This window comes from Astatotilapia calliptera, chromosome 15 (genome assembly GCF_964374335.1).
Source record: "Astatotilapia calliptera chromosome 15, fAstCal68.1, whole genome shotgun sequence".
NCBI lineage: Eukaryota > Metazoa > Chordata > Actinopteri > Cichliformes > Cichlidae > Astatotilapia > Astatotilapia calliptera.
This window is the reverse complement of record NC_137436.1, coordinates 27,508,517-27,532,527: the sequence shown is the minus strand read 5'-3', so window position 1 is coordinate 27,532,527 and position 24,011 is coordinate 27,508,517. Positions and strand designations below refer to the sequence as shown.

Sequence of the window (24,011 nt, the reverse complement as noted above, 5' to 3'; positions counted from 1 at the left end):
TCACCTTTGACCTCAGCCACACATCGAGCACAGGCCGTCTAAGGTTCTGGTTTTTATTTTCATTTAAATTTTCACAGCATCGAAAAACCACAGAGAAACATCTGCATGAGATCAGTTTATTACAAATGACATGATGATAAAAGAAATCCCGTCATGATGACGCGTGACGCTTCGGATATGTGGACATAAAGGCCGTGGGCGGCCGCAGGACCGTCAGACATGTGAAACGGTCGATGAGACGTGAGCACACGTTTCTACAGCCTGGCTGCTTCTCAGCCGCATGCACTGTAACAAAAGTAAAACACAAAGGCAGGTAGCCCAAATGACCTGTAGCAGCAGCAGTTACATCATCACAGCAATGGCCAATCAGGTGTCTGCTGTGGGCGGCGATGAATCGGTACATTCTGGAAGGCTGCGCCAAAACACCACGAGCAAACAAAGCTCAGCTCCAGCTGCCCTCACAGGCGTTCGGCAATGAAAAAGTGCACATTTGGTGACTCAGCCTCAAACTCTCACCTGCCGCAAGCTACAGGAAACATGCACCTTACAAAATAAAAGTCCAGCTTCTTCAGACACGCACATTCCAGCAGATTCAGTGAAGTCCTCTTTTTCTCAGCTCTCTCAGTTCACAAGCTGATGTGAGCCTAGCTTAAACTGGTCACCCTCTCTACAGACCACACCCACTAACGGTGTGTTGAGGCAAATTCCTCCTGAAGAGGTGCAGGACAGCTCTGCGGCTGGATAAATCCTGGACTCACACAGACCCGTCTAATACATCACCTGCCTGCCACTCGCCTGCACTGGTCCTGAGAGTCGCAGCTGGGTCTGCTGTCCTCTCAACGCAAATGAGCTCCTGGCATGCCGTGTGTGCCCCGCCCACTGATGATGTCTTCACACATCAAACTTCCTCCTGTGGAGCTATGCTAACACTTTCCCTCTGCTTCCAGGGTTTGTGCTAAGCTAGGCTAATCGCTCAAGAGGGTTTCACTGAGCGCGCTCAACAACCGGCTTCTACCCACACAGATGCTTAAACAAAAAAAACCACACACACACACACACACACACACACACACACACACACGCGCGCCATCCTCCGCCTCTCTGAGAGCAGGCAGTGCTCTCACAGGTAAAACTCTAAATACTTTCTTCATATAAACTTTTCTAACGCAGCCGAACAAGAAATTTACAAGAAATTCAAAGATCAGAAACACTCCAGATGAATGGAGTTACACAGTCAAGTCCACAACACACAGATGTATCACAGGTGAGCCTGATCCAGCAGCTCATGCTGCTCACAGATGAGCAGAACTCAGCAAGCAGAGTCAGCTGAAACGAGGATATAAAGGACACGAGCTGTTCATCAATTGGAGAGTGTCAGTCCTGAACTCTGGAACCAAGTCTGCAGCTTCTCTGACAGAGCAGCTTCGAAAAGAAAAAAATTCATTGTCGAGTTTTTTCTCAGCTGATGAGTCCACACTTCATCATCAGGAATACAGCCTGTGCTCATGACATAACGCTGTCAAACTGGACTCTCTGAGCCCTCACAGATCAGGACGGGCCAAATGGACAGTGGCTTGTTCTGATCAGAGCTGCAGCTTTGCTTCCACAGACATCTGCGGTCTGCGATTAGAGCTTGGCGTGTCAGCCTTACAGCTCATTTCATTACCAGAAACACATGAGGTGTCATAATTAAGTGAGGCAGAACTTGTGGAGAACACCTCAGCGTTCCTTTGTTTCACATGACCCTGAACTATGTTAAGGGCGAGCCTTTCTATCAGAAACCAGTGTGCCAAACAGAGCTGAGTCTGGTCTCGCATTTCTTTCAATTTAGGTAGAAAGGCGATGCGTTCAGGGACCAGCACAAGTCTGTTCATTCAGCATAACCTGACACAGCTTCAAAGCTAATGCACAATTACGGCAAGATGGCAAAAGAAAATGAGGCTGAGCGTCATTGCAGCGGAGCACCCAAACATTCAGGAAACACAACATTACATAGTTTTCTCTTCTACAGCTGAGCTCAGGGTTCCGTTTCCTGTCTGCACAGCCCACAGGAAGCTACGGCTTTCTCTTCATAAATACAGACATAAAAACAGCAACACAATCTATCTGTTCAAATGCAACGCAACAACAGATTATCAAAGCACAAAGTTTATCGGTATATGTTTGTACATCATCCACGTACTACGGTGGCGCGAGCGGCTGCTTCATTATGGAGCTTTGACTACGTTTGCTGAGCTTGTGCAAAGTGGAAGCAGTTCTACAGATATACTCTGACCACGAATGAGAGTTAGTTCTGGACAGTTTCAGTGCATCCACACGCCGCAGCTCTTCCACCCTAACAAACACACACCGGAGACAGGTCGTCACGGTAACAGCCGGAAGGAGCATGACTGAGCTGCTCCCTGTAGACAGGGAAGGGGCGTGTTTGAGGTCTGTTCACAGCTGCAGTATTTACAGGCAAGGATTCATGTGAGAGGAGTCTGCTAGAAACGATGCATGTGGTTCTGGTCCACAGCAGCATTTCACTTAAAATTTGCATCCTTGAAAGTTCACAACTATGACCTGTGGGACACCGAGATCATCACCTCATCACATCGCTCTGACGTTGGAAACCAACGTCAACCAAACTCTGGGTTGGAAACCAATAAATTCAGACCAAAAATTCCACTGATGCACGGCATTTGTCAGAAGCTTTGTAAATATCCATTCTTGCTGCGAATGGATGATAAGTTAGAGGCAGACCTCAAACAGGCCCGCCACAAACCCACACCAGCCTCCAACCACACATTTACAGCTGAAGTCAGCACTGAGTTGTGGATCTGGGTGTTACAGTCAGAGGCAGGGACTGGTGGATGCACAGTTACTTTCCAGAGGTGCTACAGTGGCCTGCTCAGGCCATGTTGTGGGCCCCATCGGGTCCACGAGGCGGTCGTTTGGTGCTTTCGTTGGTGTTGGGGGCTCCGCGAGGTTTGGTGCTGGGTTTCTTCTCCCTTGTGGATGGTCGAGTCTGACTGAGGGATGCTGCGCCGGCTGCTGCCTGAAGACCGCCATCAGGCTCCACAATCGTGTTTATAACTATAACAAGAACATTACAAGAATATTAAATAACACACCAGGGCCAATGAGTCTACTTCAGATAGAGTCTGAGATGATTTATAAGATGTACAGTGCTCAGCATAAATGAGTACACCCCCTTTAAAAAGTACAAATTTAATCAGTAGCTCAATGAACCTAAGAACAATTTCCCAAATTTTCACAAGGCTGAGTTTTATTGAACACTTGTTTAACTCCATAACATGGAAAGAAGGTTAATAATATAACTTTGATCACAAAATCTTCAGTTTTACTCAAATTGGTTAAAGCAAAAATGAATAGACCCCACAACAAAAACTACTACATCTAGTATTTTGTATGACCGCCGTGATTTTCAAGGACAGCACCAAGTCTTCTAGACATGGTATGAACAAGATGGCGACATATTGCAACATCTATCTTTTTCCAGTTTTCAAGAATAACCTCTTTTAGAGCCTGAATGCTGGACGGAGAGTGATGCTCAACTTGCCGCTTCAGAATACCCCACAAGTGTTTGACTGGGTTCAGATCAGGAGACATACTTGGCCATTCTATCACCTTCACCCTGTTCTTCTTCAGAAATGCAACAGTAGCTTTAGATGTGTGTTTTGGATTATTGTTGTGTTGGAAAAGTGCACGACGACCAAGTGCATGCAGTGATGGCAGCATCTTCACCTTCAGTATAGAGCAGTACATTGTTGAGTTCATGATACCATCAATGACATGCAGCTCCCCAACACCAGCAGCACTCATGCAGCCCCACATAAGGACACTGCCACCACCATGTTTCACTGTAGGCACCATGCATTTCTCTTTGAAACCTCACTTTTACAACGCCTTGTCTCATCACTCCAGATTATAGAGTCCCCGTAGTCTTCATCTTTTTCAGCATGGGCCCTAGAAAATTCTAGGTGTGCTTTTTTGTGCATGGGCTTTAGGAGAGGCTTCCTTTGTGGACGATACCCACGCATGCCATTCCTCTGCAGCGTGCGCTGTATGGTGTCACGTGAAACGGTCACTCCAGTTTGGCTTTCTACTGCTTTAGCTAACTGAAGTGAACTTGCATGGCGATATTCTTCAACCCTTCTCATCAGAAGACGCTCCTGTCGAGATGTTAACTTCCGTGGATGGCCTGGACGTCTCTGTACAATGGTTGCACTTCAATCTTTCTTAAATTTTTGAATCACTTTTGCTACAGTATTTTGGCTGAAATGTAAAGCTTTTCTGATCTTCTTGTAGCCCTCACCTTTTTTTTTTGTAAAGAAATGATTTCCTTTCTCAGATTTTGTGACATTTCTCTTCCATGTGGAGCCATTGCTGACATCATGAAATGGAAAGGGATTTTCTTTGATAAAGAATCCCTTTCATAGTCACCTGTCTGCTGGACACCTCTTAAATGAATCATTAGACTCACCTGTGCTTGAATGCCTGTTAATTCAAATTTTGTAGTCTTTAGTGTGGCTTTTCTCCTAAGACTATAATTGGGGTGTCCTCATTTTTGCGACATGGGCTTGAATTAACTTTTTAGGAAAATAACTTTTTTGTGTGTGTAAATAAACAAAACTGGTTTGCAATCAATGGTCCACATTTGTGGGAGTATTTTGTATCTCATAGAAAATGTTGAAAGGAAACTAAAGGTTTTCTGACAAATGTAGTGGGGTGTACTCATTTATGCTGAGCACTGTACTCTCTGGAAAGTGCTGGACACAAAGAGAACATTAAAAAGAACCACAGTTAAAAGTTCAATTCAACTGAAAACCACAATGACAAGAGCCGTTTAATAGTTATGAGGTAGATAAACTCAATTCACACACACAGGAATGGTTCGAGCACAACATTCAACAACTAAAACTGATTTTCTGTAAATAAATTCTACAATTTGGTATCCTAATTTAAAAAAGAAAAAACAATAATTTTGCTTTACTATATGTTCTGCTGAGTCAGGCACAGTAATGATATTTTAGCACTGAAATCACTTGAGTTAAATGAGCATAGTGGTGGATTAACCATTAGAAAAACATAAAACATGATAAATAATACTGTTAATTAGGGCAGCTGTGCCATAAATCTTACACTGTGTGGTGTAATAAATTTGTTGAGCACTGTTCATCAGCTCAATTATTAGGCAGTTCTGGAACTTCTTTGTCTTTTTCTTGTGATTTCACTAGAAGTTTAAAAAAAAAAAAAAAACTGTCCCTGAATTTTTTTTGGATTTGACAGACTCAAACTGGACAAAACACACAAATCCAAACCTGAACGTACCTTCAAGCTGCCTCTGAACTCTCCTCAGCTCTTTCAAAATGGAGGTAATTTCCTGCAACAGGAAACAGAAAACTGAGGTTTCCAGATGTTCTATGAAGTTGCTTTTGTGCTGTTTAAATCAGCCAATAAATATGGAGATGAACCTTGTTGGAGGTCTTCAGGATGGGGACTTCATTTTCAGTATTGATCTTTGCCTCAATCTCCTCCCAGACCTCAGCCTTGTTCTGGAACAAAACTCTGAGAGGAAGACACTGTCGAGTCAGCGCCAGCATTCAGAAACCACAGCGTACAGCTCCCAAAAGTGCCCCTTACTATACCGAACCGGACCTGACACCTGAACACCTAATAAGCCTGATAGCAAGTGAAGGGAACAAAAGAAATCATCCTCGTTTTACATCTGTGGTCTGAAGTTTAAATCTTTGTCTCACTGTGAGGGGAAACTAGCTGTTCCCCCAGAGAGAGGCTGCACTTGGACTGAATGGTTTGGGTAAACGTGTTGAATGGGAGGAGGTGGTCATTTCTGTACAAACTAAAAAGATATTGATGAAAAGGGATCCTTTTAAGCATCCCCAACATTTCTCAGGTTTGAGCTGCTACAGCCTCGGGGTGTCAGTGCTTCCTTACTTCATTTTCTCGGCCAGCTGCTCTGTGTTCTCCCGGATGGCCTGAGACAGCTGAGACACTGGATTCAGCATCAGGTTGTCCAGAATCACCTGAAAGAGTTCAGAGGGACATGCAGAGGGCAGGAGATGAAGCCAGCGTTGTACCGTCACGTGGCTCCAGCAGGTTACATCCTGATTTCCCAGCACACCAAAACTAACTGCAGCAGTTGTAGTCATGGTAACGATCACACTGGCTATGTTCACACGGCAGCTATGTAGGGTTTCATTACTTTTGCATGATGTTCTAGTCTTGAAACAATGGATAACAGTGCCTTTGTCTAGAGCCCCGCTTCAGTCTGACCCTTGCATGGTGCGAGCTGTAATGATCCCTGCAGCCTCTAGGTGATACTGTCTGAGCATATAGCACAGCTAGTCCTCAGCCTGACGCACCTGCCAGGGCTGAGAAATGAAGCTGGAGTTCCTCTGATGTCCAGCACAGGCAGCACTGAGTCAGTCTTTATGGACTCTGTGTTAAAACAAACACATTAATGCTGATAATTTCTCCTAAATAACACCTGATAGCAGATCACTTGGAGCACCTCCGTCCCATCCAAATATGGTCACTAAAGCAAGTGTCACAGCACGCACATCCATGTTTCAGGCTGCGGTGTACCGCAGTCCCAATTCCTCCGGAAGTAAGCAGACAACAATATTAAAACTAGTGCTCTCAGCCTTAATCTTGTTAAAATGAAGTTAAGGCCATAACCACATTAACGCAGCAAATCTCCGTTAGCGAGTTAACGCAGATAGACCTGTGTATGGGTCTGGACGGCGCTAACGCATTAACGAGCTAACCGCGCTAACATGCTAGCTCGTCATTTTAACAAGATTAACACTGACAGCACTAATCAAAACCTAAATATTACAGTCATTTTAGTGGTTATTAGTCCCAGCTAAAACAAAGCTAAATCTGGGTGTGACGATGGTCAGTGCGATGGGTTACACACAAACACACACACACACACGCACGCACACACACCTTGGCGTTAACTGCTCTGTTAATTACACATGAACATGACCGTGGCGCTACAAGCTGCAGTGTGAACGTAGCCTCAGAGGGATTAGACAGTGACCTCTTCGCGGTTCCACGGACGCCGTTGCTTAGAACTGGTCTCTGGCTCATTCATATTTGCGTCCAGGTCCGAGACAGCAGCAGAACCTGGAGGAACCTTCTGGTAGTTTAAACTGGCCTCAGGGATACGCTGGACCAGCTGGAAAGAGAATAAAAGGAGTCTGACTCCGGTGATGAAACCAGCTAGACGGTGATGGCGGTGCTCTGTGAACGCATGCACCAAGTCAACATGCAGCTGCAATCGTGGAGGCAACAGCGTGCGCAGTGAATTTCAGTGCTGCTGGGAGACAGAGCGTAACGACCACGGGGAGGCGAAGGAGGGCGGGAGAACCCTGCTGGGCACCAGCCACGGCTTCACGAACTGTTCCAAAACCAGTAACACCAGTTCATTCACGGTGGAGGCCGATGGACCCGATTATCATCAAAACCACTGAGTGAGCACCAAACAACACCGAGCAGGAACCAACACCATTGGGGCAGGTTCAGGTTCTTACATCTGATTCAGTCACCTGAGAGAGGGGACGGACTCTGTTTGAGACAGTTACGAACTTCATCTGTTTATGAGGGCGCGTCAGACAGAGCACCCAATGATACGCTGTGGAAATTTGTTCTCTGATTCACACTCTGTGGTTTGTCATTAGCTCCTTTCCGCAGAGGACCACAGCTGGAGTATCTGGCAAATCTGTGAAACAGCCGATAGAAAACACAATAAAGCCTTAAATGTGGTGGCTGGCTGTGAAAAGTGAGAGAACAGGCTTCCACTACAGGGGTCGTGACTTCTGATCTTGTTTTTATTGGCACCTGGAGGGTGTAATGTGTTACAACTGCCAAAAGGTGGCAGTTAGGGCCCTACAGGCTGTTTGGTTGCCACTGTTAAACCATAGAATCCAAAGAAGCGTGCCGAGCTGTGAAAAGTTTTTATTCTCATGTAGGGAGTGTGAAGTAGCACAAGTGAAGCCACCTGTCACCTGGCCTCAGGTCATATTCTTGATAGAGCTCTTTGCTCTCAGCAGACCCTCGGAGGGGCGGGGCTTCGAGTCCTTGCTCTGACACACCTCCTCACTTGTTCCAGCTCGGGTTTGTTCAGCACCGCCTCAGCAGTTTATTATCAATAATCTTTCAAAACATAAATAAAACAACACCAATGAGAAGGGAGTGTTAGGATTAGTGATGGCAGGGGAACCAATCACAGGGCACGAGGAGAGATGAGTCAGACACCTGAGATGGTCGGACCCCCCATAAGTATGGACAGGATGGCGTCTGCGAGCAGAACAGAGAAATGAACAATGAGTCGAAGCACGACGAAGGCTTTTCCTCCCAGTCAGACCAGCATCTGAAGTGGGAACACTGGAGTTTGCACTGACCTCTGCTGAGCTAATAAACAAAACCTGAAGACACTGCAACACAACACCTGCTGCTAACCCTGCCTGCTAGTCATTCTATGGCCTGTGTGTAGTGAGAGTGTTATGAGGGATTTTTGTGGCCCACCTCCTCCCTGGCGGAGATGGTGGAGGCTGGCGTGTTGGGCAGCGAGCTGGGAGACGTGGTGGTGCCCATGCTGGAGCTCGGCGAGTCCCCATCCCCAGCGACATCGTGGATTTCCTTCGCCAGGATGGCCAAGTCTTTAGCCAGGTCCTGACTGAGCCTGCAGGGGAAACGCAAACACATGATCACCATAGAGACGTGAGTGACATCACCTTACCGTGGCACACGTGTCAACATGTGACAGTGCTTTTACTTTGCAATCTCAGCGCTGTGCGTGGACCAGTTCTGGTACGGGTCAACGTCGTTCTGATCCTCATCCTCCTCCATTTCCAGGGAGACAGACTTGGTCCTGGTGGCGGGCGTCCGGTGGCTGTGTGGCGTCTGGTCAGAGGTGGAAGGATGGGAGGAGCGTTTGGCTCTGGAGATACTGCCACTCGTCTCGTATTCTTCATCAGAGGAAGAAGAGAAGTCCGAGCCCTTCTGTCTGCGACGGGAACCTGAGAACAGCCGGTCGTGAGAAACCGCAAACCTCAACTACGAGATTCTGTTTAACACGAGGTTCAGATAAGAGCCAACCATGACTTCCAGAGAGCACCGCTATGCCATCATTCAGTCAGAAACCTCAGACTCTCAGGTGAAGTTTGACATCTCAGGTGAAGTTTGACATCTGATCCTTGTGAGCCTTCATCAGTGATCACCCTGACCCTCGCATCTCAGCTCTTTGTGATCAAGGGCCAAAAAATGAAATTATTCAATTCACTTCAATACTATTTTATATTGTGCCAAATCACTACAGCAGCTGCACAAAGGCGCTGTTCATCATCCATCCAGAGCTTCTGTCTAACTCTACACAGCGTTAGGTTTTGCCTCAGAGCGTTAGTAAGCATGTTTGGATGGCTGTGGCTGTGACAGGACATCAGATTAAAGTGTCTGCAGGGCGAAGCTCTGGGCTGCAGCTGGTATCTGGGTTTGTGTCCTAATTCCTGTTCATAACAAGGGAGCTGATGCTGTTTCCACGGTAATACAAACAGACTCAGCAGCATCAGAAATCTGACGACATTTCAAATGACAGCAAAGGTCAGCAGATCCCACCAGAGAGTCTGTCCTCATGGAGGGTTTTGAGTTTAAGTGCTTTTTACCATGATTCAATTGAATTCAATTTTATTTCCATGACCTCGAAGCACTTTATGTTGTAAAGGTAAAGATGCGACAATGATACGACTCAAACAATTCAGCTCATTGTGAAGCTCAAAAAGTGAGACCGTGATGAGGAGGTTTCCCCGATTTCCTCACAATTGTCCTGATTCCTCTGAATCGTCTGTTTGCTGTTTCACACCAGTCAGCTGAGGCTGCTCGCACTAACTTTTGACAAACTCAGGTTTGCACAGACTTTTTCTTTTTTATCTAACACTTACACCTGGGACACATTGGACTTGCGGTTAGTACCTTGATAAGCTGGCATGAGCAATTGCTTCTCGGAGCTCTGAGACTTACACACACAGGTTGTTGAATTTATACATGAGGAATTTAATTGCACCAGTGAAATGAAATTATTTTCTCAGAATAATTTTTTGGCTCATGCATTTATCATGACATGATTATCATTCCATAATAAAAGGCCAAAAAATTCAAACTGACCAGTCCTCACCTGTTGGAGACGACGGAGCAACTGAAACACCTATGATTAATGCGATTAGACTGAGTGACGGCAGACTCGACCTCTGTCTCTCATCCTAGAACAACTCAGGAGGAACAACTGACTGAAACATCAGGAACCCCTCACATTCAGGGTCATTAAGGAATAACTCACCGCTGCCGGCGTACTTGGCTCCGCTCGAACGGGTACGTGTCAGAGGTTGCTTCGCTGGAGCTCCGCCTCCTCTGCTAGCTGCCTGCCGGTTGTCACCCGCCGATGTTTTCCTGGTGCTGACAACAGCCTCTGTGTTCCGGTTGGAGAAAGTGGGCCGTCCTGTGGAGGATGCCTCGGTATCGCTGGGGTTGGTGAAGGAGCCGGTCCTCTTCCTGGGCATCGCTAAGATGTCCAGCCTGGACAGCTTCTTCCCCTCAGTGGACACTTTGGGCGCTGCAGCAATATGGTCAGAATTCTGAGAGCCTCGGTCAGTCTCAGCACCTTCGTTATCTGAAGCTTCACCCAGACGTGCCCGCCGCAGCATTGAGGCTCGGGTCGGCCGTGGCGCTGACAGGCTGTTGGAGCGTGTCAGAACCTGCTGGGTCGCCGTCCTGGGCATCTTCCCATTGTCTTCTTTCTGAAGAGGGGCAATGAGTTTTTTGCTGCGGCTGGATGGACGGGACGTTTCGTGATCAGATGATGGGGTTTCGGTCCACTGCGGACCAGACCCCTGCTGGCCTTCAGACAGATCCAGAGAGCCACGATTCCCGGCACTGCGGCGCATCTGGAAGCGCTTCGCTGCCTCTGCCTTATTTGCTGCACTGGCAGTGATCTGGTTTCGGCGTTTCTCAGAAAGTCGCTCACGGGCACTGAGCTGCTGTCCCTTCTCTTGGATGGATGGACTAGAAGAGGACCTCTCCTTTTGAAGGCTGCTGATGGGAGGGTGCTTTTTAGAAGTTGAGCTGACTGGAGTGTTTTTGCTACTCACTTGACTCACCGTGCTAGCCGTGTCAACATCTGACTCACCAGACAGGGAGTCGTCCATGTGGCTGGACGAACCCTCCTTCTTTGAGCTGCGACCTGAACCAGAGGAGGGGAACTTGGCATCCAGAGAGGATAGAGTTCCTTCCTGAAGGAAGGACTGTGTGTCCTGGATGTTCTCCTGCCTCTGCTCCATGTCTCTGATGGATGGGTGGCTGGAGATGTGGGGAAGCTTCTTCATCTGGACAGTGTCACTGGGCTGGTCTTTGGTGAAACTCTCCTGACGGATGAAGGATGATGTGCAACTGTCTTTGGTTGGAACTGAATCTTTGTCCTGTGTTTGGAGGTTTGGAGCAGAGCTGTTGGGTTTGACTCCCGTCCTCTTGGGTTCGTATCCACTCAGATGTCGGATCAGGACAGTGGTAGGGGGAGTTTTTGCTGGGGGGTCTCTTGTCTTCTCAGACTGTACTGGGCTCTGGGCTTGCTCAGGTTTGCTGGGATGGTCTTCTGAACCAATGTAGAAGCAGGTGGATTTGGAGGATGGAGACACTTTCTCCTGACCTCTAAGCTGAGGACCAGTGATCACTGGAGATACAAATGCAGTCTTGACCTGATTTGTCCTCATCTTCTCTTGAACAGGTCCATCATCTGAGCGACTGGCATCACTCAGGCTGTCTGGGTCCACATCATCCTGAACGGACAGGCGCTGGGTGGAGTCAACTGAGTGGGAGGGACCAAAGGCTCTGTCCAGAGGTTCTTGGCTTTGGTAAGATTCATGGCGAATCATGATGCTTGGGGTGACACCGTCTAGCTTTTCTGGAGGCACTTGGGGCAGCAGCCTTCTTGTCCTGGAGCTGTGGCTGGACTCTGACTCAGAGTTGTCGTAGCTGTAGTTTCCCATCGAAGGGCTCATGAGACGTGAATCTGCAACACAAGTTTAGTCACGTCAGCATTTTATATGAGTTGCTTTAATGTTGCGTAACTACTTTAGTTTTAAAACAATAAGCGGAGTAAAAATAAGACCATGGGTCCATTGCTCTGAACTGTGTATAGATACATTTATTGTTCACTTACAAAACTGCAAATTACTGATAAATTCAAGACTCCAAGTAGACAAACGGAATCACATTTGGAGGTCCATAAACATAAAGCTGAGATAACAGCGGCTCTGTGCTCTTTAAACATGTTTAAGGTATTTTTAACAAACCTCACCTTCCAGACATTCTACTTGAGGTGGAGTGGAACCAGGTTCGGCGTAGCTGTCTGCTAGACTGGCCCAACGTGAAACCCACTTAGGGCCTTCCAGACATGCAGCATGAGCAGCTGGAACCTGCAGAACAAAATATGATGACCAACACCATTTTCAGGAAGATCAGTGGAAACAAACGTCAACATTTACATTCATATCACAAGAAGAAATAGGGAATAACAACATGGTTGTGCAGGCACTGGGATAACAGTGTGCTACAAAGGTGTTTCTCCAGGTTGTACTTCAAAATTTTCACTTTTTTTTTTTACCTGTATGGGGCCTGTTGAAGGGCCGCTGATAGAAGATGGGATAAAGCCATGCAGTGAGTCCACAGTGCTACCATCAGTAGGCAGGTTAGCATGCTCATCCTTTCCATCATTTATCACAGGTCTATACACACCAGTGTTCACACCACTGTACTCTGGAGAATCGAGGACACCAAACACCTGTCAGAGCACAGGACATGCATGAGGACGGGCAGAAAAAACAAACAGGAAGAAATAGGAAGGATACGAGGGTCAGTGCATCACTAAGAGATACTGTTTAGATAGGCAACATCAGAATACTTCAAGATACCCTAGGATCATTTCTAATTTCATAAACATTTTTCTATCTGGAAGATTCGGTGAAGACGAGACAACAAAACTGAGATAATCAGCAATGACACAAGGGTTTGAATACAACATTACATAAGATGTGTTATTTTATCAAAGTCCACATCCCTGCTGAAGAATCATACGGCACAGCACGTGTGCTGTGCTGCAGTTTTCCTGCACTCACCACCACTTAAAGACACCCTTTCACGAGCAGCAGGAACAATGAATGCTGCCTCACCCCACCACTATCACAAAGATCTTATTCTTACTGTGTTTTCACTGGGACTTCACCTGATCGATCATGTTACGAGCCTCTTCCACCTCTTTGTCCTGCGACTCCGTCTCAATGGTGTAGGTCCCAGCATCGCTCAAGCTGTCGTCTTCCTCGTTCCGGGCCATCCTCTGGGTACCTTTGACATCTCCTCCACTGACGGCCATGGGCGGCATGGTGGAGAAGGGAGGTCCAGACGGATGTACCGGAGCGGCAGCTGGGCCTGGAATGTTGACTGGGACTGGGGTCTTTGAGATTGCTGGAGGCTGTAATGGGGAGGCAGGGTAGGAGACAGAAGATGGAGCTGGAGGTTCTTGTGTGGAGAGGATCCTTGTATGATGAGGCGATATCATCACAGGAGGTGCAGACATTGGTGGAGGAGTTGTCTTATCCCTGGTTGGGGAGGAGTCATTACGACCCGAATCCTTCAGGAATTCAGCAGCAAACTCCTGGGCAAGCTTTGACTTCTTCCCAACGCTGCCGAAAGGTCGGATGATGATGCCCGATGAGGAGCGAGACGAGGAAGCCGACGAAGCCGCCTCCCCCTCAGTCTTTTCTCTCTTCAGAGAGCTTGACCTCTGAGGGCCACCATGGCTCTGACTCTTCAGAGGAACTGTCACCTGCTGTGTGGGAGGGATGTGGCCGTGCACAGATGCTGGCCTCTCGCCGCCTTTCCGCCGCTCCAACTTGGCTCTGAGTGTGGAGTACGAGTCAGCATGGGCGGGGTTGTGGGTGAAGGACTGAGAGCGCTTCTTGCGTGGGTTGTCATCAAAGAACTCAATGATGAAAGCTTGCTGAGTGAGGTGCTCGGGGGGCGCCTGTTTGGGAAATTCGGTGGGTGACAGAGCTTTAGGAGGACTCTGGGACAGGGGTCTCTCAGGGGCCACGGGTGAGGCAGAGGCCGGTCTGGGTGGCGCATGCTGCAGTGGTTGGTGTAGCTGACTATGGATGGACTGGCCTGATTGGATGACCTGCTGCGACGCCTGGGACAGCTCTGATTGCATAGAGTGCTCAGTGCGGACCGAGTGGTGGGATTTACTCCTTCCTTTGAGAACTGGGTCCTCTGAGTCACTCTGGGTCCCATCCTCATGATGGTGACCTAAAGACAGGAATAAAGATGTCAGTGAGTACTAGCTTTTGAACTTTGAAGCTCAATGGTCACAAGTGTATGACTGAAGCTTTGATAGCCTCAAACAAAGACACAAGTTTAGTGGGGTCAGTAAAATCAGAGAAATATCAGAAGATTCAGGGACCGTGTGTCAATAAATTGTTAACAATGAAGTGCTGGACAGGTTTTATCACCAGCAGAAAGCATAATCCCCGATTACCTGTGAATGACAAACACAGGTATGGTCCAGAACACAGGTGCAACTCTGACCTTTCAGGGTCTTGATATTCATGGCGAGGTCACTCTTGGTGCTGTAAACGTCTTCAGACGGTGGGCGTCTCTTCATCATGCTTACATCACTGTGGACCAGCCAGTCAGCCACCTTGCTCTCTGCTGACATCACCTCTGCAGGTGTGGCCATGATGGCTGTCTTGGTGGGTGTAGCCTGCAGCTTCCTCTGGCGAGTGGAGAACTTGGTGATGTGGTCTTTAATCTTGATCTTCCCAGGCATGCAATCATCAAACTCAATGGTAAAGGAGGCATGGCTCTGAACGACAGGTGGAGTCGGAGTGGGAGGCGAGAGTGGGGCCGGGGGCGTGTCAGTGTCCTTGGTGGGGATCTCATGGAGCTCCGCGCCTGAGGACTTAGGGTGCTGGAAGTCCTTGGTGGGGATCTCAAAGTAGCTCGGCTCACGGTGGTACGAAGGGAAGGCGGACTTTGGCTGACAGTCTGACAGCGATGCAGAAAATTCTGGATCTGCAGAGGGAGCGTCTTTCTGAACATCTGACAGAGGCAAAGAGACGACATCTCACCAACATCATCAATAATGCACCATCAGCTCAATTTAGCTTTATTTATACAGCACCAGTTTACTGCACTCCTCCACTTTATTAAGGTGTGCGTACCTGAATGTGGCTCATCGCTGGTTTGGACTTTACTCCCATAATCCTCCTCTCCCCACCAGGAAGGCTGGCCATACAAAGGAGTGGGCCGACACACCGGCGCCTCTGTCACAGAAACGTGTGATAGGTGAAACTGACGACCAATCAAAGTGTCCCGAGGAGCGTGAACAAACGACTTTCTGGTTTGTTACTGAAACATTTTCCTGAACGAGCAGATTTATAGTAAAAAATACATCAGAACAAACAGCGACACATCATCTGCGTACAGGAACACACAGCGGACAGACTCCTGATCCAGTACTTTTTAACCCTGCACCAGGCTTTCTGGTGCAGGGTTTTGTATTACGTTATGTTTTGTACAGTGCAGTATATTTTTGACCCTGTGTGATGTCAAAATTTTGTGTTATTGCTTGTATTACGCCCAGTATAGGGCTTTGGACCGTGATGTCATGGGGGGTGGGCATGGAAAGGATTTTGGCCCGATCCGCCATTTTGGGGGTCTAGCGCAAGTGAAAAGGGAGCGAAGTCTCACACAACAGCCATGGTTCGTATTTGCTGTGTGGTCGGCTGCAATGTTCGATCACACGACCGGCAAGAGAATAAGGTTGAAAATGGTTTATCTTTTCATTCTTTCCCAACCTGGAAGCAACATGAGCAGCTCGTGTATTGATGTTACCAAACGAAGGCGTCTAGCCTGGATAGCAGCTGTGAGACGAGCTGACGTGCAGCTCTCTTCCATCTCCAAATATCTGTTGGTGCTCCAGACATTTTCATTCCGGTAAGTTCTAAATATGTTCATATCACTCTTTATAGCCTATTAGTATTATTTTCTATGCGCTCTGAGCTCATAGCAAATTAGAACAAACATCCTACTGAGTGATTTTGCAGAACTACCTTCTATTTATAGAGATGCTAATTATTTGGCATTATTGCAGCAAACCAGCCTATGAAATGGATGAAACATCGTGACTGGGTTCCAGCGCTACACAAGGGACCTGCTGCAAACATACCACCATGCCAATCAGATTACTTCTTCCATGTGAGGGTGAAGAGTTGACCCTTCTGGATAAGATGGTGAAGGTTTGCTGCGTTTTGGTGAATAGTGTGATAATAAAACCAGGGAAGAATGAAACCTGCTCCTGTTAAATATTCTTAAGTCTTGTGCTGTTAAAATTGCTGTATTTTTTCAAAAGATACAGTAAATAAAGTAATGTTAGTAGTGGGTGATGTCATGTAAACACTCATGATTTTGTGTAAACATTTTGTCATTTGTAAACTATAAATGACATGGATTCTACATTGTAACTGATGTGATGTTCTATAAGGTGGTTTCAATAAAAAAAAAAAAAAAAAGAGGCAAAAATTAGTTTGTTTCTTTATTCAACTTTTGAACAGTGGTACTCAGTCAGTATATATTCAGTAAATGCAAATTATTTACACGGCAGTGCACTACAGGCATAAATGTAGACCCCTAGATAAAACATTATGGGTCATTCCCACAACCCACAGCTTTACTGTGTTCCAGCAAAGTATCCAATAGCAGTGACAACTCCTCCAAAGTAGCAGCTGGGATTTTTCTGTTTTGAGGACGGCTCCTTTTACCTGTCACTACAGATGGTCTGTTTAGGTTTTGATCAAGAGCCTTTTTTTGGGCAGCTGAAGAGGAGAAGTCTATCTTATGGCCAACCTCTGGCTGTATCTTGGTCATATTACCCAGCAAAACCCAGTATGCAGGTTCATCTGTAACAGTCCTTGTGCCACGGATCAACACTGTTGCTTCTACATTAAACAGAAGAGCAGCGACATGGCTGCAGGTCTCTGCGACTCCGGCCTTACAGCTGCAGTGGGCGGCTTCAACCTTCCCTGTGATGCTCACGGTGACCCATGGCTGCAATGCTGGTTCATTCAGTCTTTGAGAGTGCAGGACCTGAAACACACACAGACAAAGTTCATTTAAAGACAAGAACTATGAGCCAAGGCCGACGTAAATGTGTTTTATCTACTTTATCATAAATGTAACAAAGTGTTTAGAAAGTTAGCACATAGATGTAATTTTTCATTTCTTTATGTGTCCATCTATAGAACGCTGCATGTTATAGTGTAAATCTGCCTGCAGAAAATGAACCTAAAGTATGTACCGGTAATGCAAGGATGTCATCACTTTAGAGATGGAAAAAGCATAAAGTGACAATTATGAATCCCTTAATATGATAAGGAGATTCTGCAGGTCATTGATCAATATATAAAATTAAAATAAATTGTATTTTTAGTGACACAAGATACAAACATGGAAGCAAGATGTTTAATTAGGATTATTTATAATAAATATGAATAAATTAGTGCAATTTCTTTAACCATAAAGAATAACAATCCTTCAGGAGAATGTCTCATCAATGCACTGAACTCGCTATGTTATCCACCTAACAGCCTCCACATGTTCTCACTGTAATTTCCCCTCATGAATGAATTTATGCTGCACTAATCTGAATCTTTGCAAGGAAATCAAACGCATTTCACTCGCAGTACTCGAGCTGACTTACCTTTGCTTGAATGACGACTTGTACGCGCTGATTCCACAGATAAGGTACGAAAATATGTCAGGCTACGTCAGTAGCGGTTGGTCTTCAGGGTTTCTACTCCACGGCCCTATTTCATACTGGTCCACATTTCCAATGCACGCTATTTTCTGCAAGTACCGCTGCTTCGCCTCTGAATGAAATCGGTCTCTATACAGTTCATTCTCTTTTGAGCTGCTTTTAAGCATCTTTCTTGTAGTCGTCGTTCCAACACAGTGTGTTTGGTTTGATTCGTAGACCCCGAAAATGGCGCTGCGCTCCCATAATGCATTGCGGCGTGACGTCAACTCCAAAGCCCTATTGTTAGGAGTACATTTGATACACAGTATATTTACTGCCAGTACTGTTGCTGTATTATTGTTACCCTGTGTGAGGCTCTTGGTACTCTGCGCTTTCTCGCCTCTCGCCCGCTCCTCCACGTCGCTCTTCTTCCCCTCTGAAGGCTTTAGGCTCATCTGCAGCTGACTGCTGTACTTCTCATGCTGAAACAGAAGAACGAGGCAAACGTACTCAAGGTACTGCAAATTGCATGTACTCACGGTACTGCATTTACTCACAGTACTGTACATGCTGTGTGTAGTCATGAGAAATTCATGACGCTCTGAGTAGTTTTGGAAATGCAAACTAAATGCAGTTAAACAAGGAAATTAAATAACACCCTCTATGCAGTAATTTGTACAATAGAAAACACACACCCACAAACACCAACCTTTAGGGCCTCCTCTGGGACTTTGTGTTGACTTTTCTCCAGAACGTAGACGTGAGAATGTGAACAACAGCTCAGAAAAATATTAAAATTATCACACACACACACACACGCACAGAAACACACACACGCACACAGACACGCACACAAACAGTGCGTGTGTGCGTCTGAAGGATATCGTATCCGAAGCGGATGATGTCGGACAGTTTGAGGGTGATGTAGGTCTGATCAGGAATCCGAAGGTCGTTTACAAATGTCTGCAGGAAACAAACAAACAAACAAACAAACAAACGTCCAGGTGAAACTTTCTGATTATGATGTTGAAGTCCACTCTGAAGGTTTTCACTCTTTTGTGATTTTACAGTTCTTGCCTGTTTAAATGAAAGTGGAATTAATTTTTTTTAAGTTAATAAAAAAAAAAATCTTTGTACTGTAACCTGTGACTTTAGGCATCACCACCCCCCACCTGTGTTTGCTGCTGATTGGTGGATACCTATGATAATGTACTGATATGTTGTGTATGGCTCACCCCATTGAGGCTGCCCAGGTCCTTCACCAGGTGTTCATCAGTGGTCGGGTTGTAGTTGATGACAGCGTGTTGTTTGTCCACACTGCGAGACTGAGACACACACACATACAACTCTTTTTGCTTACTTTCACTGCGACTCAAACAAGACACCATTACAACTTCCTTTTTCAGACCAACCTAGAGGGAGGCAATTTCTACTAACCCGAACACCTGCACAGGTCAGCCTCACCTGAAGCATCAGCTCGCAGTCCTCTCGGCCCACAAAAATCATCTCTCGGGGGAGGCGGTGTCGAGTCCCCGAACTGCTTACCAGGAACCATGATGTCACACTCATCTTCACAGGCCTGCTGAGAAACCCCAGAGCATCCTGGGAAATGAAGACAGAGGCAGGTGATTAGGGATGGTATCGTTTAGGTTTTATCCGATACCGGTGCCAAACTGGTACTTTTGAAATGGTGCCGGTGCTTACACTGTGCTCGAACCGGTGCTTAAAGAATGGAGAACACAAAATTGGTCCAAAAACCTCTCATGTTCAGCTGTTTTTTTGTAAAAAGATAACAATGTTAGCCTTTTTTATGGCATCACTCTTGGCTGGAAGCAGTGCTTAATCAATGGAAAAAACACAAACTTTGTCCAAAGACCTCTCATGTTTAACGGTTTTCCACTTTTTCTTTGGTCATTTTAGCCTTTTTGGCCAGGGTGAAGGGAGTATCTGCCATCAAACAAGAAGACAGCCGCATGTAGCTATGATGATGTTTGCCAGTTCACCTTACATGCATTAATTTGATAACGCTGTTAGCCTACTCAGCGTAAATTACACACGACCAACATTAAGCTACTCACGCAGGGAAGAACGGCTGCTGCTGCCATCATCATCCGTCATCATTTCTGCTACACTGGCAGGGCTAGGGGCCAGGACTCTCCTCTTCGTGTTTTTGGGGGATGTTGCTAACTCCGGGTCTGATAACAGGCAACCCACCCGCAGTAGATGTGCTCGGTGTGAGGTCTCACAGCAAGCTATCAAATACGGCGCATTTCTCGGCTTTTTAAAAAAACGCTATGCGTCGCCAGGTGTTTCATCAGATTTGAGGTGTTACCTCTGACAGTATCAGCTTAAAGCACTTGTTGCAGGCTGCTGAGTTTGCATATTTTGCTGTGAAGTACAGCCAGACTTTTGACCGCTTTGCCTTGGTCATTTTTAATCTGTAGCTCTGCTCTAAAAGAACGTACGTACCTGGCCCCGCCTACTGTCCTCGGAAACGTAAAATGATTGGCTAGAATCTAAAGTGTATCACAGCTCAGGAAAAAAAAGCACCGAAATGTGCGCTGCTTTTCGGTCTGGTTACTACCGTTTATGTCAGAACCGATACCGGTCCCATCCCTACAGGTGATACAGGTGGGTTTGTGCAGGCCTGTTGTGCCATCGTGACAGATTTTAAATATTTAATCAGACAAAATGAGTAATTTCAGACGATCCTGCTCTTACTGATTTGTGTGTGTTTGAATCCTGACAGCTGAGGCACCTGCAGGTGTGTAGTCAGGTCCAAAAGGACCTGCAGGTTGTCCACACCAGCCTGAGTCTGAGGTTCAAACACCTTCAACTTTCAATTAAGCACTGAATGAACTCCTACAGACATTTTTATTCACAGTGCTCTGATTACAGAGGTTCGGCACAGAAATGGGGTCATGCAGGCAAATATGCGATATTTATTAAAAACACAGAATGAGCAAATCAACTGTTCATTTCATCTTTAGAGTTAAAAGTTGAACTAAATCACTGACCAGCAGAAAATAAAACACGAGCGCTTTATAAAACTTCTAATTTGAAATAACGGCTCAGAGATGATTCTGTTTCCTGGGAACGGATTAAAGATATTTCCGATTTCTAACACGAAATACCCAACTGTCAAATGACCACATGATCTCACACACACACTCGCACAGGTGAGAGTCACTGACATTAAAACTTCACTGCTTTAGTGTTTTTCTGCACATATACTGCAGTATCATCAGTACTGTCAATACTTTTGTGTGAACCACACGAACAGATGAAGTGAGAGTTTGGAGTTTGAGCACTGGGTTTTGTATGCAGGAGCTCTTGCAGACACAGCTGAAGGATAGATGAAGCTCCTCTGCAGCACAGACAGCAGTGCCACAGACGCTCTGTCCAATCAGAGGCTGACACACGGGCACACATGGAGTAGATCAGCTCCTCCATCAGTCACTGAGACTTCACATCCACTCTGGAGCTCACTCTGTGAAGCTCTGCCCTTCTCAGGAGGTCAGAGGTGATTGGACAGCTCACTCCATAGGTAAAAAGTCTGGAGAAGGGAGGGGGGATCTTCCTGTTTTTCATCACGGCATAGAACCAGTGAAGAAAACTGCTCATGATGTGGACAAGTGTGCACAACACACACTCAGATGCACATACACACAGACAACCACAGACACTGAGCTGATGCTGGAGGAGAGGAGCGGCTCTTCAGCAGCAGCTCTCCAAGCCTCAGCGCCTCTCGGCGGCTGCTGCCCGGAGCTGCTCCTCCTGTCCGGTTCCGACAGACCGACGGATGTGTGTGTGTGTGTGAAGGGTGGGGGAGTTACAGACAGATGACAGACAGGCTCTCCTCCTCCACGCCCTGCCCTCCCCCTCTCTTACCTCCGGGCTCTTCCCCGCTGCTCTTCGCTTCTTGGATCTGGGGCTGGCGTGCTGCGGGGCGGGAAGAGCATGAGCGGGTCCCGTTATCCGGACTCACACGGACTGGGGCGGCTCGGCTCCGATGATGCTCTACAACATCTCCTCCTGACGCACCCGCTGCGTCAACACGCACCGCGACAGCGACCACCGCACCGGAAGAGCTGCCGAGACCTTCACAATAAAAGCCCGCACCTGATAACATGCCCAGTGAGGTTCGAACAGGTTTTATTAGAAAAAATAGAATATTACAGTCCACTGCAGCACCGACCGAGTCTGAGGCAGGCACACCGGGGCTGGCTGTCAAATTACCTGGTACTGCCACAGCAGAGGGCGCTGTGGAGCTCTGTTATCATACATTTGGCTTGGCAGTGGTCAGTAGTTAGACTCAGAGGCACTATGTTGTAATTTCGGTGAGTCAGACTGAATTTTCATGTTGTTTTTGTTCACACAAAACTAGCCATTGATTAAAATGAAACAGTGGTTCACCTGCTGGCTAAAGTCACGTGGTAGGCAGGATTCTGCAGATTGTACCGATAGGGATGGTGTGTGCTGAGCCAATCCAGCGGTGCACACCTCACACGACTGAGTCGAATGGCTGTGTAAGTGGCCTGCATGATCCAGCAAGACTTAAACCGGAGAGCAGCTCAGAGTCCGTTTTACATACTGTAAGACTTGAGCGCGGAAAAGCACGGCCCCCTCAGCGTTGGTCTGCTGAGGAGCGATGATGGAGGATAACTCATGTACGAGTAAAAAGTGTGACCACGCGAGTAACTTCGTCACAGCACACCTGACTGCAGGTGTGACCGTGACGGAACGGCTGCCCTCGGCCTACTCTTATTGTGAGGGCGGGTCGGTTTCCGGTTGCGAGCTCGGCAGTATGAGGGTTTTCGGAAGACCCGCTCATCGGTAATCAGCACAGATTCTTCTGATCGATCAGCTCAGCTTGCGCCGGGCAGAGGTCACATGATTTGGAGCGCCGTCACTTCAGTACGGGAAGCGCCGATTTTGCGTGACGTCACCGCAACGCTGACACGGGGATGAGGATGATGACGACATCTATTGTATAAAAAAAAAGTAAACGTGTGAATAAGCACGTGCACGTCTCCGGTTCATGGCTCTGCGTGTGACCGTCTGTGAGCTGCAGATGAAGAGTCTACCTCACGTGTGACTCAGCTGCTTACCTGCGCTGTGTATGTTGGGGGGGTGTACACTGATTCAGTTTTATTTATACAAGCTCAAGGCGCTTTATACTGGAAGGTAGACCTTACAATAACCCAGCAGTCATATGACCCCCTATGAGCAAGCACTTTAGCGACAGTGGGAGGGAAAAACTCCCTTTTAACAGGAAGAAACCTCCAGCAGAACCAGGCTCAGTGAGAGGGCGGCCATCTGCCGCGACTGGTTAGGGTGAGAGAAGGAAGACAGTATAAAAGACATGCTGTGAAAGAGAGACAGAGATTGATAACAAATATGATTCAGTGCAGGGAGGTCTTTTAGCACATAGTGATTGAAAAAGAAACATCCATCATGGGTGGATGCATCTGGGAGTTATTTTTTCTAAACAGGCTCAGATTTGACCAATCAGATTACTGCATATGGCAATGAGTACTTTGTGGCTCAAAACCTGGAACTGAAAGTCCAACAACGTGTTGGTTCTCGTAGAGCTGCTGCTCCGTCAATCACAGCAGCTCCTTGGTGCAGGTGACCGTCAGGTGAGCACAGGAGCTGCTCGTTTAGAGCACGCAGCAACACGAGATATGAGCAAGCGGAGTGAGGTATGGGGTCTTCACAACCCCTGTTCTCTGTACACCATCAGGACACTTGGCTGCAGGCTGCTTGCGTCAACCCCAGGGAAAAGGGTAACATCTCCTGGGTCTGGGGGTTGTACACATGGGTGCTCACAGACACAAACTCTATCTTCCTTGGCTGCTACCTTAACCCTTTAAGACCTACCATAGAACCAAGTCCGCCAGAGCTTATATTATATTTTTACATGCTGTGGAGCCATTTTTGGGAGCATTTCAAGTTGCTATACATCAATACAACCATTATAGCCCAGATTTTAATAATATGTATTCATTAAGTGCATAGTAATTACATAAATTGCAAAAAAGTGCAATAAACTACAAAAAAATTGAAAATCGTTTTTGATTTTTTAACATATATTTGTAGTTAGAGAAATTTAAGAGGCTTATCCCTCAAAACTGTAAATACA

The 24,011-nt window shown here is 46.7% G+C and overlaps 1 protein-coding gene and 1 long non-coding RNA gene across 5 annotated transcripts; both read right to left on the bottom strand.

Annotated features, from left to right (window-relative positions):
- Window positions 1-102: 102 nt before the first annotated feature.
- cep170bb (centrosomal protein 170Bb) lies at window positions 103-22,521 on the bottom strand. Of its 4 annotated transcripts, XM_026194572.2 has the most exons (20): window positions 21,758-22,521; window positions 19,331-19,468; window positions 19,102-19,191; window positions 18,751-18,829; window positions 18,576-18,634; window positions 18,231-18,348; window positions 15,294-15,395; window positions 14,659-15,171; window positions 13,301-14,379; window positions 12,683-12,859; window positions 12,377-12,494; window positions 10,364-12,088; window positions 8,807-9,050; window positions 8,557-8,713; window positions 8,287-8,328; window positions 7,070-7,207; window positions 5,959-6,047; window positions 5,478-5,571; window positions 5,335-5,386; window positions 103-3,075 (listed from the first exon to the last, which is right to left on the bottom strand). In XM_026194572.2, the coding sequence occupies exons 2-20, from the start codon at window positions 19,433-19,435 to the stop codon at window positions 2,891-2,893; spliced, it is 5,166 nt and encodes a 1,721-aa protein (XP_026050357.1). In that variant the 5' UTR covers window positions 19,436-19,468; window positions 21,758-22,521; the 3' UTR covers window positions 103-2,890. The 4 variants fall into 4 exon arrangements, with proteins under 4 accessions (XP_026050357.1, XP_026050360.1, XP_026050359.1 ...); XM_026194575.2 differs by lacking the exon at window positions 7,070-7,207; XM_026194574.2 differs by lacking the exon at window positions 8,287-8,328.
- LOC145420356 (uncharacterized) lies at window positions 16,654-18,220 on the bottom strand. The gene is made up of 2 exons (XR_013901660.1): window positions 17,831-18,220; window positions 16,654-17,217 (listed from the first exon to the last, which is right to left on the bottom strand). It is a non-coding gene; the product is annotated as an uncharacterized LOC145420356 (long non-coding RNA).
- Window positions 22,522-24,011: the final 1,490 nt, after the last annotated feature.